At 47.3% G+C, this 17,395-nt stretch overlaps 1 protein-coding gene across 3 annotated transcripts in view; it reads right to left on the reverse strand.

The window, feature by feature from the left end:
* Positions 1-2,542: 2,542 nt before the first annotated feature.
* Positions 2,543-17,395, reverse strand: part of GSG1L (GSG1 like) — a 56,106-nt gene continuing 41,253 nt past the window's right edge. The window contains exons 5-8 of one of the 3 annotated variants that reach the window (XR_003546329.2): positions 16,731-16,898; positions 11,515-11,582; positions 9,303-10,952; positions 4,408-4,494 (exon numbers count right to left, since the gene is read on the reverse strand). Coding sequence is in view for 2 of the 3 variants with exons in the window: in XM_027750910.2 (XP_027606711.2) it covers positions 2,949-3,375; positions 3,889-4,494; positions 16,731-16,898 (1,201 nt within the window). In the remaining variant the exon portion in view is untranslated. Of the gene's footprint in view, positions 3,380-3,888; positions 4,495-9,302; positions 10,953-11,514; positions 11,583-16,730; positions 16,899-17,395 lie in introns of those variants that run through there. The other 2 variants (XM_027750911.2, XM_027750910.2) reach the window with 2 other exon arrangements.

Consider the following 17,395-nt stretch of genomic DNA (forward strand, 5'->3'; position numbering starts at 1 on the left):
GGATTTGGTGATGTGCAGGAACACCAACAAAGAGAAGCACTCGGGAAAATCAGGAGAAAATCAGTGGATTTTTCTACCTGTGTAAAAATCAGGGAAGGTGCCTCAAGTACTGGAAATGGTCACAAAGGTGCAGATAATGCAGGAACTGAGGGCTGAGACATCTTCACAGAGGCAGAGCTGCCTCCAAGGTACAAATGCAGCAGAGGAAAAGGGGGAAGTGAGGAGTCTGTAAAGGACAGATGAAGGGGGTTTGTCCTGCTGCTCTTTTCCCAGTTTCCTCACAGCTGAGCACATGGGCTGCTGTGGCTGGCAAGGCACTGGGGACACACTGGAGGGCTCAGAAGGTGCAGATGTCTACTAATAATATATAGAAGGTCTGGCAAGACTGACCAGCTCTGGTTGGATGCAAATAACCTGGAAGTTCCACTGGAATAGCTAAAAGCTGGGACTATCAGGATAAAATGCACATCTGTAAAGTGGGTAGAGGTGATTCATATCACAACTGACCCAGAAGAAGGAGACTGTGCAACCTGAAAGGGACCCAGAACTGACAGTCTTTGATAGAACCAACCTTGATGACGTAAGGCTAATAAAAATAATTCATAGACTTGTGCTGGATCTGAGGTGTGAGGAGAACAAGGCTAAAAGTGATAATCTGATCACATTGTCAGGCCTCATGAACAGGAGAAGCCACAGAGCCTGTTCTTACAAATGTTTTCAGATTTTGCAGGCAGAGAGGGCAGGCAATGCAACATATGAAGATTGATATTGCTAATCCCTAAACTGTGTTTTTGTCGGTTCTGTGGAAGTTATGGAAAGCTCTGAAGAGAGACCTCTGAGAGAGCTGGGGGTCTGATCTGCCACGGGAAAATTAGTGTGGAGCAGTAACTGTGTGAGCTCTGTGGGAGGAGGGTCAGCCACCCATGTGAGCCAAGGGGACATGTTTTCCTAGGAGAGCCATGAAGGCAGAACAGGATGCAGGGGGTGCCCGTGTGAGACTCAAACATCCCCTCCACGGTGCCCAGAGCCTTCAGGGTGATTTGTGGTGCTCCACCACGGTGCTCCCCGGGGGGGGGGTGATTTACTCTGAGGGGATACTGCGTGTCCAGCAACTCTGACCATCCTGCGCTCACCTCTGTGCCCCCCGGTGAAGGTGGGAGGGAGGGCAGCCTTCTCCCTGTCCCTCACCTCGGTGCTGTGCCCCCCCCGAGGGCACACACTGTGCACAGCCCTGGGTATCCCTGTGGGCACCTCGGAATTTGCCAGGTGTGGCCACAGGTCGTGGCTGCAGCGTGGCACAGAGGGGCTGTGTGGGCAGGGCTGTGGCTGTGTCTGCACAGCAGCTTGTAAGTAAAATAAATTGCTAGTAACAGGGAGTTTAAAACGACACATTTGTAAGCTCAGCAGAGACCATCATGCTGAAAGGCAGGTAGGGGCTCTCCTACAACAGTCAGTGTTCCTGTGGAGATGTGCCCAGCAGGATCAGAGCGTGTCCTTGGACTGTGCTGCCCCCTCCCATTGCCCAAGGTGTCTGGAGCTGTGGTGGCACAGGGAATGATCTGCTTTTGGGGTTTTGTTGTAATTGGTTTTTTTATTCCTCCTCCCTGTTATTTTTGAAATAAGCTTAAGAAGTGGATTATAGCAGAGGGAAAGTGGGGCTGAACTCACAGGTTACCTTTTGCCATCCCTGTGGCCTGGCAGGGAGCAGCAGCCGTGTGCAGGACGGACGTGTGCTGAGTTTTGATGGCTTTGTCACACTGATACTGGGGAAGTGACTGTTTCCAAAAAGTGCCAAGGACTCTGGAAGGGAGTGGATGAGCCAGTGGGGCAGGGGAGCGGTGGCTGCCATTGGTACTGAGCAAAGTGGCTCAAGGACATCCCTCCACCCCTCCACCCTCACCAGATCTTTACAGAACAGACTGCAAGGCCATCCCCGTGAGCAGAACCTGGGGCACAAACTGTTGTTCATCCATTGTACTTTCCTGGTTCCCAGATGGGGAGGAAGGAGCTCCAGGGCCATTTTCCTTTGTGTCCTCCATGACCAGCAGCCTCCTTCCCTCGGGGCAGGCTCCACAGCAGGGATCACCTTGTGACACCCCAGCAAGGGGCCGCAGCCTTTCGGCATCGACGTCGTGGGAAGGCAAAGCACAGCTGTGAACACCTCTGAGCTGGTCTGCCAGCCCAGTCACCACGGACTGGGAGAGCTGGAGGTCACAGACCTTTACCTGTCTCACTGCTGGGTTGGTGTTTTAGGGGCACATCACACAGTCTTGTGCCCTGGCCCCATTACCTGAAAGGGGACCTGCCTGGGGTCACCCCAGCTGCTCACTGCCTTGCCCTGGGTGCCTGCCCGTGTTAACCCAGGATGCAGGTGGGCAGAGGAGGGTGGTTTACAATGCCCAGATCTCACTCCAGTTCTTGGAATTATTATATTATTATATATTATATCATATATTATTATATATGTGGAATATTTCCAGATGCTGATTGGTTTGATATACAAAGCACTTTTAGACAAATAAATAAAAAAGAACAGGCACGATTTTCTAACAAGTAATGTCATTTAATGAATGATACACTCTAGAAAATAGAAACTACCCAGATGCTGGTTGGTTGGTCTGTTTGGGGCTGGGAGAAGGCCCTTGCTCGGACGTACAATGCCTTCTTGGGATTCTTTTGTTGGCATTTGTAGTTGCTGGAAACAAGGAAACGTCCATAGATTGAAAGAGACACTAAAGGAGCAATTGTTTTCTAACATGTGGGAAGTGTGCAGGATGCCTCCCCACTCTGTCTCATTGGGCAAGTGGCATGAGGGCTCAGAGCTCACCAACATCTTTACAGACGATCCATACCTGGAAGGGACAGACTCAACCGCTGGCACCTACCACAGTTCAGTCCTCAAACCACCAGAGACCTCTCACTCTGCACAGCCTCTGCGGGCTCTGCTGTTATTGCACTGCTTTCTGGGCGCTTTTCTGCACGTGTTGCGTCTCTTCCCTCAAGGTCTGGCTGCTAATTCCAGGGAATATGCTTTTCAGAATGTCACAGTACACCATGTACAGCTCTGGGTCTATTTGGGGCCTGGGCAGAGCCCAGGAGTTGCAGGGCTGTTCGGTGGGGGGGTGCTGTGGCCTGTAGACATCGCTGAAGAGCGCGGTGAGGATCTTGTGGGCGGCCTTGTAGGGGTCATCCTCGAACTGCACCATGGCCTTGAGCTCCGTCAGGGTGTAGCCGTTGTACCTCTTGCTGTCCTCGGCCAGGGGCTGCACCGTCTCACCGATGTGCCTCACCTTCCACTTCAGGCATTTCAGGTCTTCCTTCACATCCTCTAGTTCTTTCTCCATGGCTTGGAACTCCTTTGCGGTCACAAATCTCCTGCCAAGGAAAGAAGTTGCAGAGACAGGGTGGAGTTCAGAGGCCAGGAGGGGTGAAACCAGCCCAGCCTGCCTGGGGTCGGAGCAGAGGCGGAGGTTTGGGAGGGAGATCCCGGCCATGTCTCTGAGCACCATCCCCAGCTCTGATCTGTCGGGCTCCACAGGGGCAGCAGAGTTTCTCTCTGCTGGTACAAGGGAGAGATGTGCTGTGTCATTTTGGAAGGAAAGGAGGCACCTTAAAACTGTGCCCTGTTGAAGGAGCTGAGGTTGATGACCTGGCCCAGGGGTGGTCTGTCATCAAGTCTGGAGAACTAAATGGGTGTATAGCAAACAGAGTATTTTGCTTCTTGGATAACAGGGTTTAGTGGGAGCACAGGGTAGCTACTGGAAAACAAACACTGGAAACATCTAAAGCATAAAAGATATTTAACTTTCTTTATGAGGGGCTTTTAATGACACTAAACCCAAGTGGGTCATTTGAGGACTTAGACACTTGTATGGTCTAGATACATACCTTTCATGATCAGGATCTTCCAGATCAGATTCAAACCCCTTTCCTGTATTCTTTAAGTCAGTTTTAGAATAGCCAGGAGCCTGGGAACTCTCTTCAGGAGTCGTTGTTGCTGGAGGCCTTGTGCTTGTCCTGGTTGGGGTCAGTGTGTGATCTGAAGCTGAAGCTTGTTCGTTTTGTGCTGTGTGAGGACTGAAGGTATAGAAGGAAGCTGCATTGATCCCTGGGCTGACTGGAGAGGAGTCAGAGTATTGCTGTGGTGTGGCTGAGCTGGGTGTTAGACTGAGCCTGAGACTGGCTGGGCAAGATGCTGGAATAGTCCTTGCTCCGAGTGGGCTGGAACACGATATTGCTAAATTTGTATCTCTTTGCTCGAGTGGTTGAGGGTTTGGTGATTCTCCTGGGGCCAATCTAGTGATGGAGGTGATGTCCAGCAGGGTTTGATCCTGACCCATGGAGATCTGGCTGGTTGGTTCTGATGAAAGTGAAGAGCTGCTTGATGTGTCGCTGGAAGAGCTTGACGTAGCGAATGGGGGTATTTTCTGAGCATTATGGTCACTCCTGTTCCTCTGCGGGCTAGTGACACTTAGAGCTGGGTGTTGTGAAGCCCTAAAGAAAGACAAACACACACTTTTTCCTCTGGTCTGGGCTAAAGGCTTATAAGACAATTTTAGGCCTCTTTTGGGGCAATTTTAAGCCTGTTTCCCATAACTGCATTTCCCCATAGGCTGATTTGCCTCTCAGGTCTGCATAAAACCCTCTGCTTCTCACGACCAAGAGCAAAGTGTTTGAGGATAAGGCACATAAATTCAGGACCAGTTTCTCCCTGGTGCCCAGTGAGCCCTTGTCAGCTATCATCAGTGTGATAATCAGTGGAACATCCACGTTCTGCTTCCCAAAAGTCACACAGCTCCACAAGAACCAAGGATTTGGGGCTGGGGAAGGACAGGAAGGGAAGAAAGGTGCTGACATACTGACTGGGAGAACACAAAATGCTAAAACCTGGCTTGCAGGCTGCCACAGCACCTGCCCTTGGCCACCCCTGCCAAGGGTGAAGACCTGCCTTCCTGCCGTGGACCCACAGGCTTTAGTCTCCTGGGAGCTCTGCATGGTATCCAGTGAATTAAGGGATGAAAAAACAGGCAAGGGAGAAAGAGAAGGGCAGCACAGAATGATGTCACTGTTCCTGTGGTGACATAAGACATTTCTTGCTGTGTTAAGCAGTTTTCTTTCTCCCCACCAAGCTGTAAACTGTGTCCAGGGCTGACCAGCTGCTTTAGGTGGCTGGAAATGACAACTGTGTGGGATGCCAGACTACCCCTCCTGGATGTTGTTTCCTGTACTCTTCTCCTGGCTGCTTCCAGACAGGAGAGAGGTCCCAAGGTTTTGTTTTCTTTTCCTATGGCAAAATTTTGACTTTGTCAGTTTGGATGGCAAGAGAGGAAGATGTACCCCAGTGGCCTGGACCTGTCCTGATAGGTAGAGGATGCAGCCAGAAATGCCCTGACCTTGAAGGGGAACACAAAGACACCCACTGTGCAGATCATGATCCGGGATTTCTAACAGCCTTGTAGTGATGCCAGTGACCAACTGAGTCTTCTTGTGCATCTGCTATATTCCTATTTCTCTTGTGGTGGAAGACAGCAGAAAACCCTGGTCTGTATGGGACAGATGAGACCTAAAGCATGAAGTCCTGTCCTGTTAGCACCTGTGGCCTGAATTAGTGCCACAGTCACTTCTCACCTCCCTGCACCTTTCTCAGGGTTGGATGCAATTAAACACCAGATTTTAAGGTCCTAAAGAGCATGTCTCACACCTCTGGGCTTCAATAGGGTTAATGTGCTAAGTCACGGCTTAATTATCAGGTTCAAATCAAATTTAGAGGTTTTATAATTGGAAAACCAGGCAGTAACAAAGCTACTGCATAAAAACAAAGCCAAAAAAGAATCATAAAATGAGTTCTAAAAAGGGCAGGAGAGAAAACAAGTACAAATGTCAGAGGGAGCACCTGTCCCTGGGAGTGCCTTGCCTTTATCAACTGGCTGAACAGGGCTGGAAGGCCAGGATTGCCACCTGGATATGAGGAAAAGCTTTTTCACCCTAGGTGAGAAACACTGGGACAGAGGCCAAGAGACGTATTGGGATCTCCATCCTTGGAAGTGTTCAAAACTCGACAAGGAAAGAAGCAGCCTGATCCAGCCTGGACATGCTGGGAGCACGGGACTGGACTAGAGCCCTTTTGGGGGCCCTGTCCTCACTGTGTCAGTCTGTGATTCTGCCTAACTATGAAAACATGTTATTTCTCCCACAATTGCCCTTCCTTCTTTCACTTTTCTACCCTCTGAGTACCATCTCACCATCCTCTTCCACTGGAGCCTCTGGGCTGTCCCATTCCATACTGACTTTATAAGGCCTGTTACAGGAGAGTCCCTCTTAAATGAAAGGGTTTTTAAAAGAAAAGCAGTGTTATTTGTCTAAGAGGAATTGCTGCCCCTTCCTTGCATAAGGGGGAATCAGTAGGTCAGGCTTTGGAAGAGCAGGCAGTGGGACTGAGGGCAGCCTGGAGCTGGGCATCTGTGCTGTGTCGCCTTTGGAAACTCAGCTGCTGTTCCTCAGTCTCTCCTGAAAGCAGGGAATGATGGGGCCGTGTTGGGTCATGCTGTGGGGTGTTCAGAAAGTTGGGATTTGGCTGCTCTAGGACCAAGAGGAGTGGAAAGACTGGTTTCCTGGCAGAGACAACACAAAATTACTGGTTATTTAAATCAGAGCTGAATCTCGGGCATTCACTACAAAACACCATATTCAGGAAAACCTGTTTTGCTGTAACAAAGCACAGGAATTTTATTCTGACAAGAGCAAACCCCATTTTTAGGCAACTAAAGCAAAAATACATGTAGTAACATTTGTTTTTTTGTTTAAGATATGTACATTTGTCCTCAAATATCTCACAATGTAAAACTACCTGAATGTGAACTGAGCAACGATTCCTACCTACATTCTTGGGGGAGAAATATAATATGCACAGGAAAGAGAAAGGCTATTTGGGTGCATATACAGTCTGAAACACTTCATTGCACATCTCCAGCAGTGTGGGACAGGTTGACTTTTGGAAGGGGGGGGAGGTTGGTTTGGGGAGGTTTTTTTGCATAAATCCAGGATTAGCTTTAGGAGATGAAACATTTATTGAAAGATGCAATTTCAGAGAGTGACAGAAAGCACGTTTCATAACTAATCCCGCTGAAATTTATGTAAGAAACCTTTCCAATTCACCTGTGCACTGGAGGAAACAAAAAAAGTATTATAAACTATCAGCTTATTTTGCTTTCCTTTTCAGCCCTTTAATTTTCGTGGGCTGCCGTGCTAAACGTGGGACTGAATTTACTTTTACCAACATGCTTATTTTGGAAAAAGAGGAGTTGGTGGCTTAAGAAGCAACGTTAAAGGAAAATGTCAGTCTGGATGCTAGCAGAGGTAAACGAGGAGAGAACTGAGACCTTTAATTTGGAATTTCCTGGTGGACAAGAGCTTGCCTGAAGACGGGACCGAGATTCCCGTGGCTGCCAGCGCAGCCAGGCTGGATCTCGGATCCGTAACCATGGCGCTCCGTCGGGGGGGATTTTTTCCCCACCTGTTTTCATGAGGCCAATCGCCAAGAAGGGAATAAATTACGGGAAGGATTGCAAGTCCTGGGGTTGAAATCGGCGCTGACATCAAAGAGGCAGCGGTTGCAGCTGTCAGGTACCTCCACAAGGAGAAACCTCGGCTCAACTTTGAGCGACACTTCAAATGCGTCAGGCCCTTGTTGTCTGCGCCTCCCAGCCCGGCGCTGCTCAGCATATCAAGCATGTTCCCCGTTGTCACAGTGACCTTGGCTGCCGTCTGTGCCTTGCCCTCTCCAGCTGAGCTTGTGCAACAGACTGAATTTGGAGACATTTGGAACTTGCCTGCACATCCAGCACCACTTTCCTTCTGTGGCGCTTGAGACCGGAGATTAAAAAAAAAAAAAAAAACAAATCCAACCGGTGGATATTCTTTTTTTTTTTTTTTTTTTTTTTATGAATCATTTCCACCATGTTTTAAGTCTGGAGTTCTTCTGGTGAACTTGTCTGAATAGGAAAAAAAATTACACTATGCTCCAGAGTGAAGCTCTGAGGGGCTGGTTGCATAAATCTTGCTGTAGACAGTCGGGGTGGGAGGATGGTAGAGGAGCTGTGGGATGGACCCAGGGGAAATGCCTACAGGGTGATGATACGAGAATAAAACGATCTTTTTCAAGGCCTCCTCTTTGTCAGGTGACCCTCCTAAAATGCCCACGCTGCCAAAACAGTGACTATATTATTTTTTTGACACTGAATTAATTTTGAATAATCTTTCACTTTTCTACAAGAGAGGCTGGTGTCCTGAACCCTGGGTTTATCTGCCTCAGATAACACCAAGGCTTTTAGCCACAGACAGTAGGAATATGCTGTTTCCTGCTCAGCTCTTGGCTCCTCTGGGCTACCTGTCTCTTCTTTGGCTTTGCCATCACACCTGTCCCTCCTTGTCCTTTGTGACATTTCTCCTGCCTCTCTCTTACCCCTTGTTCTACATCCACCATCTGCACCTCTCCCATCTGCGCTGTGGGTTCCAGGCTCATCCTGTTAATGCCTCGTGGTGGGACAACACTGGAGGAGAGGGTGGAAGTGGCATGGACATACAGATGTCTGAAATCAGGTACTGCTGCTGCCTGGAGCCCAAGAACAGTGAGCATTTCTTGGCAATAAATAACTGTGCAACAACAAAAAAATCCTGATGTGGAATTTCTCCTTCTCTCGTTTTTGTGTGGTGACTGTGCACAGCTGGATCACTGAGATCTCCCAGCCCTGCACATCTGAAGGAAAGAGTTGAAACATCAAAATGACAGCAAACAGACTTCAAGAGTGTTTAGGGCTTCGCAGTGGAAATGCTAAATTTGGTATGAGCAAATCATGACCAAGGATATCAGATGTATAGGGGTCAGTGCCATATGTTTGCACAGGAAGGTGGCTTGGTGAGAGCAGAGGATGCCAAGTTATACCTAGAGCTCCCTGGTGCTGTTCTTAGCCCAGCTCAGGCAAGTTTAAACCCTGTTAAAGGGGTTTAAAGGAAATAAAATATTTTTTTTTAACCCTGGTAAAGGAAAATTATAGTTTAGTGATGGACTTTAAATGGCCTAATATAGAAATATCAAGACTGAATAGCTGTCCTGTTCAAGACTCCCCTGGGATCAAGATTCTGATGAGATTTATAATTTAAGGTCACTTCTCGAAACAGAGAGCTTAGTCTTGCCAACAGAGGAACCTGATATCCTGTCCTGGCATAAGGCCCTTAGTGCTACCTGTGCTCCCACAGTGCTCCTGGATGCTCAAAAACTTTAATATTGCCTCTTCCAAAATCACCTGGCTGTGACGGCATTTGTCTTCTATGGTCACTCAGTCGTGTTCTTTTCTGTAAAGGTTTTACTCTTTCACTCCTCAGTGACACTCCCCCAGATCCTTGCCTCTCAACAAGGACAGATGCCCTGGTTTGTCTTTGTGGGAGGACAGAAAGAGTCATGATGTCTGAGCAGGAGCAAATATTCCTTATCTGCCGTTTGGTTCCAATCAGAACATCCTCAGGGCACTTCTAAGTGAGGGCAGCTGGCAAGTCCTCCAGGGAATGAAATGCTGGTTGAAGTGAGCAGCAGGAATAACTTCAGGTGGTGCATCCTGGTGTCCCCATGGCTCGGGATCACCCCTCTGGGAAGTGTTCATAAAGTGCTCAGTGATCTGCTGGCGTTTGCTCTGTTAGTGGCACGTGGGTGCTGATGTGACCAAGCAGTGGTGAGGACTTGGTCTGCTCTGGGTGTCCCCTTCTTCCATCCAAGCAGACCCCAGGTACCCAGGGGAGCCAGGGGAACCTCTGGGGCTGCCCTGCCTTTAGCCAAGTGCTTCTCACATCGTTCTCTTGCTCTTACCAATTGTCTGCTGGCCATGAGCCCATTGCATGGTTGATGTGACAGAGTGGGAGTGTGTGAAGCCAGAAACAGCATCAAGGAGAATCCTCGGGTCAGGTGCAGGCCTGATGGACTTGTTCAAGGAAGATGTTCTTCTGAGAGTTGTGAGGATTTGTGCCATCTAGAGCAGCAGCAATTAATGTTTTTTCCTCCCTAATAAGCATGAATAATGAAGATCCTGCGGCTTATATTGGATTCATAAGTAAACTGTGAACTGAGAGCAGAACTTCACTCCTGTCACTTCATTAATATTGATCTGATTTCATTACAGTGGGTAACAGATGTGAAGCTGAGACTGATGGAATATTGAAGAATGGCCACTGTTCTTTACCCTGACACCGGGCTTCTCCTTTGCAGTTTGCTTTCCCAGTGCCGTCAGCACTGTGGGGGTAAAGCTCTGTGTCCTTTGGAATTGAAGCACTGGGGCAGGGCTGGGTGTAGGACCAACAAGAGCCTTGTTCCTATTCCTTGGAACACCTAATGTCAAGACTTGTTATTTGTTCTTTGAAACAAAGACCTTTGGACAGGCTTCAATAATAAAAAAGCACACTTGAGCACCCGCCAGTAGCTTGGCAGGTGGGGAATTTTCTCAGGAAACATGACCCAGATCAATTTTGTACCAATAGACATGTGCAGGCCTGTGAAAATGAGGGGTGTGGATCTCCTGCCTGTGGAAAAGTCCATGACTGACATGACATTTTCAAGGAGCAGGAGTTACCAAGTGAGCTGATGACAAACCAAGCTGGAGAGCAGTGCCAGCACTATCATGCCTGTGGGGAGACCACCTGCAGTGACATGGGACTGGAGAGCAGTTCCAGCAGGTCTGGGGAGGGATCAGGACCCTCAGTGATTAGGGTTACAGACACCAAGCTTCCACGAGTACGTGGCTGAGATGTGCATCTCAGCAAGACAGAGGCAGCAAAATGCCAGCAGGTTTCCAAATTTTAAGAGCGCAGAGTCAGCAAGTCACTGTCCCAAGTCTCCCTCCCGCTGAATGAAGGATCACTTGCTTTCTTTCCAAGGAAATAGATGCATGAAACTGCACACATCTTTCCTGGAGAGTAAAGAAAAAGTATAGTATTCAGAGCAGGGCAGGAGCCGTGCTCCAACATTGCTCTGTACATTGAACCACTGATTCCCACAGCTTAAAGCAAGAGCTTTTGCAAAGCCTGAATAAAAGCATAGCAATTTTCTGAGAAAGTGCAAGAAATGGCATTAATTATACTAAGTTATTGTCTACCAAAGCTGCTTTCAATCATTTTTATATTCAATAGCATGCATCATCATGAATTGGTGATAAATATAGATGAAAAAAGGTAGTGATAATGAAAGTTATACAGGTGTAAATTAGAGCATATTTTTAAACTACTATGAAGTCACAGCTTCTTGAGATAACACAAAATTATAGGATATGTGCACATCCTAAATTGAACGGTGGAGGATTTTGCACTGTTCATGTGCTGCTTGATTATCACTTGGGCAATGCTGTCTGGGAGAGTAACAAACCTCTGTTTCCCCAGCTTCCTAATCCAAGCCTCATCCTGAGCCCCAGGGAGCCAGCGTGGGGACAGGACAAGCCACTGTGTATCGGACACACTCGAGCCATGGTCACTTACTATTTGGGGAGCAGCTATGGAGGCACTGTAACCTCAGGTCCCCAGCCTCAGCCCTCTCCTCCTCAGCCCTGGAAAAGAGAATATAGAAGTAGCACCTTTAACAGAAACAAAGGCTGCTCCCAAATATACAGAAATGGAAGGGTGAAAACCAGTAAGAGCACAACACACCTGCCATCCACAGCCAGGCCCGTTATGGAGATCCTGATGGTCTCAGGAAGGACTCAGTTCCACTGGTTTTGCCCCTCTTAGGGACAGCTCATGTAAAGAGGCCATGGGGAATAGAAATGAGGGGCTCAGGGCTGTGTCTCTCCCACTCTTTCACTCCTCAGGATGGATCTAAGTGTCAGGGACCGACAGCATTGTACAGTAGGTGTGTGTTGGAAGGGGGTGTGTTGCTACTGCTGCATCATTTTACTGCCAGTCCATGCAATTTTCCAGAAGGAACAGCTCTGTGGATAAACCTTTTTGTATTGCAGAATAAAGTACAGAATAAATCCAAGGCAGAAGGTTACACTCATCCCCATGTGCTAATGAAAGGGCAATAGTAACACTGGAAACTCTGATGTCTGTAGGAAAAGGTACTGACTCTGTGAATAGGAGGGACACTGGGTCAGTACTGAAAACCTCTTTAGTTATCTGGGTGACCAAGGAGGAAATCAGAGCAAAAGGTTGGCATGTCTTTGGAAAGCATTAATATGATCTGCACATCTTACATGAGCACAGTGGAGTTAGAGGAAGCAAGCTGTGAGTATGATACATTACAGAAATGTACAAAAAAGGACAAAATAGAGTGTGTGAAGGATGGTTTGAAAAGTTCTGGTTCTCATAGTGTTGGGAATAGTCCTGATTTATTATCTCTGCAATAGCTTTGGTCCTGCCATCTGACTCAAACTGCTCCCAGCACTTCAAAACTACGTTTTCTGTCCCTGCAGGGACATTTTGTCTGCACTGGTATCAACGGCAGTTTGAACTCAGCTCACTCCAGAATTTCACCAGCAGCATCTGCCTGACGTTGGGTTGGTTTTGCAGATCAGAGTAAGGGCTCAGTCAGCAAGAAAAATGTTGTGAAATCAGCTGTAATGCCACAATGGGTGTTGATGGACAGCTGCGAGCTGGCAAATGCTGTGCTACGGATGGCTGAGCTGGGGAAGGCTGAATCCTCCAGATTTACTTGCTAAATTTGTGTGTTGGTTTAACAGCACCTAGTCAGTGAGATTTGCTTCACAAGGAGCAAAAAGGATGGATACCAGACTGGAGACAGGGCTGTGCTGATCTCTAGGGTCCCCTCTCCCACCGGTGCCAGGGTGGGATATCCTCCTTTATCCCTCTCTGCAGTGGCTTCAGTTCCAGTGGGACTCAGCACCTCTGGCCTCCTGGACATGGATGCACATCCAAAAGTTGCTACTCTCTCCTCTAGTCATCATTAAAAGAGGGCCAGGGGTAATCCAACTTTACTCCCATCACTTTGCTAACCTTTTATTCCTTTCTCGAGGCAGTGACTAGCTCTCCATGAGGAGTTCACTTGGATTTGATTTCCGCCCTTTCAGGCCCTTTATCCCTCACCCCAGGCCTCACATACCTTCACCCCAAGGCTGGATATTCCCTTGCCCCAGATCTTCCTCCCTGTAGCTACAACTGTCCCTGTTCCAGCAGCTGTCACTCTTGCCTGGGGTCTCCATTTGCTCCACCTGCACTTTCTGCCCCCAGCACACCAAAGAAGCAGAGAGGGAAATTTTCATTCTTTACCTGAAATCAAAGTCCACCAGAATTCTGGGAGCAGGGAAAGTCAGAGGAGAGTGGCTGAAAAGGGTTTTTTAATATATGAGAAAAGGAAGGTAAGAAACTGAGGACAAATTTAGGCAAAGACATTCAATGTGAATAACCTGGCTGTGCTGGCCCTTGCCTGAATGGATGTGATTATAGTGTTGGTGTAGCCAGTTGGTCTAAATGAGCAGAATTTTTGTGAATGTGTCTTAATTATTACACAGCCATATGGACAAAGCTACTAAAACAGCCACAGCTACTAAACAGCTGGGCAGGGGAGGAGGAGAAGGTCTGGCACGTTGACATTCCTTCAGGTGATTGTCACAGATTATCAGTCTATGTAGGAGAAAATGAATTTTCCTTGTCCCTTTGGCTTATTTGGAGGGATCCTTAGAGCAAAGAAAGCAGAAAGGTATGTGAGGGTTCCTCCTCTGCCAGCTGGTTGTGAACCATAGACAAGGGACTGTGATCAAGACCATATGGGCAAAGAGTATTCATGTGAAACAGGGCAGAAAGAGAAACTGAGAGGGAAGGAAGAGAGAGACTTATTAAGAACTGACACCTAATAAACTAAAAAAGCTGAAAAAGGTGAGCAAAAGTTTTAGACAAATATTCAGTTCAGAGGAAAAACAGCAAAAAAGGACAAGCGATAGAAGGACAAAGACTGAAAGCTGACATGTTGTAGTTAATTCTGATCATTTTATAGAACACTTAATGCATGAATAATCCCTCCAAGTCTGTATAATTGACCTGTTTAATTTCTTAGAGTTACCCTGAAGGCTATTGTACCTGTTATATCTGAAGAGCTCTGATATCTTTTGATTTTATGGCGTGAACTACAGTGTCTCTTTTGTCTTGACTTTTTGAAGTCTCCCAGGCCTGGGAAGGAAATGATTGTTGCATATAACACTGTTAATCTTTGATTTTTCTGCAGCTGTTTAAACGTTTCCCAGTGATAGGAACAAGGCTGTGGAGAAGACAGAGCCTGTGTCCTTAGGGTGCAGGCAGGCAAAGAATTTGGCTGTCTCTGTTTGTAACTTGTAAGCTGCATACAATTAAAATTAAGTGCAATACAATGAGATTATGTTCGAGAAAGCATTTGCAAAATTAGCACTGTTTTACTGTCAGTACTTTTCATAAAGCAAATTTCTTCTCTGGGAGCAGGGGCCTGCAGAAGAACATTCCAACAAAAAACTTTCAACAGGCAAAATGGAGCTAACACTTTTCTTCCCTGTCTCCCAGATGAGAAATGTAGCTGTTGGGAATAATGATAACTACAATGATAATAATGCTTTAACTTTCCTGTTGCACAGAGTCCATCCAAACCAGAGGTTAGATGTGTGTGCACACGGGGTGCTGAATGTGCACTGAGGCAAAGGAACATGCAAAAAGGGTGATGATATGTTCAAAGTAACTGGAAGGAAGAAAGGCTGGAGGGTTTTATTCATGAGGCATGAAAAGGAACATGGAGGTGGAGGAGTAGGAGGGAATGTGAAGTATCCCTGGGTATATGCACAGGAAGGAAAGAGAACTTATTTTATTTTCTATTTGTGCAAAGGCAGATGGGAGCTAAGGGAAGTTGTGTGGGACTGTGGGCACCCACAGCATGTAGCAACAGGGTGTTGCTAATGGACAATCCCTGGACCCCCTGTAGTGTCCAAGTATTCCCAGGTCACAGCAGTGAAGCTGATCATGAATCTGATAACTTAAAAAAAAAAATAAATTGGTATATTGCTGCACAGCTTTAAACCTCCAGAATGATCCCATGGTAACACTGTCTCTGGGCTTCCTATTATGTATTCAGATACAACAATTAAAATAATGTGATACAAAAAAAGAAAGTCATAATCATGAAGTTTGGGAACACCACATGCTTGAGCTGTGTGTGCCAAGTGTGTGTGGAAGGGCTGGGGGGATGTGGCCAAGGAGTGAATTGCTGGGGGCGAAATTGTGTCATATGGTGAGGGCAAGAGGAATCAAAATCAAACCCACAACACCCATGTGAAAGAAAAAGTTATTATCCTCTAGGCTACTAATGTGTTTTTTCTATTTACTGTTCCAGAAGGGTCAGTAGTGGTACTCTATCAAGTTTCCTTAGCATATCTCAATGTAAGTCAACATATTGTTCCTTATAATTCTTCCAGGCTCTAATCTGTAATTCTCACTTCAATAATTTGTCTGTTTTCCCTGCCTGGGTGCTGATTTCTCCTGAGGCACGTAGTGACCCCTTCCTCTTCACTGTGTTTGGGCTTTTTTTTCTCATACAGAGAATTTTTTAGGATTCACTGTCATCTTCAAATGCAAAATTAGGCAAACCATGGTTGTTTGCACCGTTTCTCTCTTCCTTCCAGGCTGTTTGAAAGGTAGAGTGAAATCTTGGAAGTTAGCAGAGGAATAACTGTAACAACAGACTAACAAACAACAGAAGAGATCCTCAATTTGCTGCTGAAATGCTGATCATTGCAAACCTTCTGTCCCCTTCCACCACTGAGAAACTGCCACACTGGTCAGACAAACAGGAATAGATCCTTGTGTCTTCTGCCCCCTAAATGTCTTTACGTTATTTCAAGCAATAAACTTCTGGTGAGGGTTTGCTGCACTGATCAGCCTTTCATTCTGTGGAGGTACAAACCCCCATGGAGCCCATCACACCTTCCCTGCTGTGTGAGGTCCATCTTTGTGTGTTCTTCACATTCCACAGTTTTAAAACAAAGCCTTAAGTTTCTCAGCACAGGATGAGGGTGACAAAAGTCCCAGAGCAGCCACAGGGGCCAGCTCCGAGTGCGTGGGGCAGGGTGTGGTGATGGGCAGAGTGACAGAGCATCTCTCTGGGGCTCAGACAGGACTCTGGGTCCCTCCAAGCCCCTGGTGGCACTGTGGGTGGCACTGTGGGTGGCACTGTGTGGGTGTTTCTGCAGTGCCTTGTCATGTACACTCTGTACTTGTGTGGTGCAGCTCCAGAGGATGGGTTGTGTGGAGGAGACAGGGATGGGTTTTAGGCATGTGACTGTGGAAAATGGCAGCTCCAAAGTGGCCTACTGGTGGCTGGAAAGTGCCTCAGAAGCTGTTGGGATTATAGGGAAGTGCCTATTTCATGTGCTGAGAAATGATGACTGTCACATTTGTTGCATCCCCACAATTTTACCTTTCCAGAGAGAGAAAATCAGCTTACATTGGCAGCACAGCTTCTTGTGAATCCCTATGAATTGGATGTATATGGTAAGGACTTGTCAGTCTTGAGTTTAATGAGTATATAAGACAGGGTAGGCACTGGGACATCACAAAACTTAAGAAAAAACAAATCAAGGAAAACCTTTTGGGTTTAACACACACCTTCTCAAGGTATCTCAGAGACTTCACCCACATGTGCTGCAGTGGGTGACAGCCTGGATTTGCTGGGACTAACAGAGCCCATGAAAACCTCCCCTGATGGAGTGACTGACTGCACTGACCTTTCTCTGAAGTACTTGATGGCTTCCTGGTCTAGGAAGTTCTGCTCTTCTCGAAAGCCCTGCTCGAAGATTTTGCGCTTGTGTCTGAACTCGATGACAGTCTTAGTGTAGGAGTTCAGGGTGGTGACAGAGGCTGCCATGCAGCAGGTGAAAGAGCCCCAGGCCAGGCTGTGGAGAGACAAACCAGCAGACAGAGCTGGGTTAGCACAGCAGCTCATGTTATACTTCTGATGCCGAGAGACACAGACATGCACAGCATGAGACCAGGCAGGGAAGTCAGAGGTGACAAACCCATTCTTCTCATCTTACCTCAAATGACCTGTGGCTCGTGCTCAAGGTGCAGGCAGGAGGTTGGGAGAGGGACTGGGCACAACCTCCATCCCATGGAGAACCATATGGCACAGTGTTAATGTGAACACTGGGTGCTCTGTGACAGAAGAGCCAAACACCTCCTGATTTGCCTCTGAAATGTCTCAAAGCCTTGCAGACAGGTGCTAAAATCCTTATACTCCTGGAGGGAGTAATGCCCCAGAGACCATGTCTTTTGGACCAGTGGAAGTTCTCCAGCATCCACAGGACACCGACTGCACAGTGCTGCTGCAGGGATGGTTCCTAATCTGGTTTTCATGCCTTCACCAGACTGCTGTAATGCCTTCTTTCCTGGA

The sequence above is a fragment of the Pipra filicauda genome, unplaced genomic scaffold, assembly GCF_003945595.2.
Source record: "Pipra filicauda isolate LSUMZ 115617 unplaced genomic scaffold, ASM394559v2 scaffold73_size2923735_pilon, whole genome shotgun sequence".
In the NCBI taxonomy this organism is placed as follows: domain Eukaryota; kingdom Metazoa; phylum Chordata; class Aves; order Passeriformes; family Pipridae; genus Pipra; species Pipra filicauda.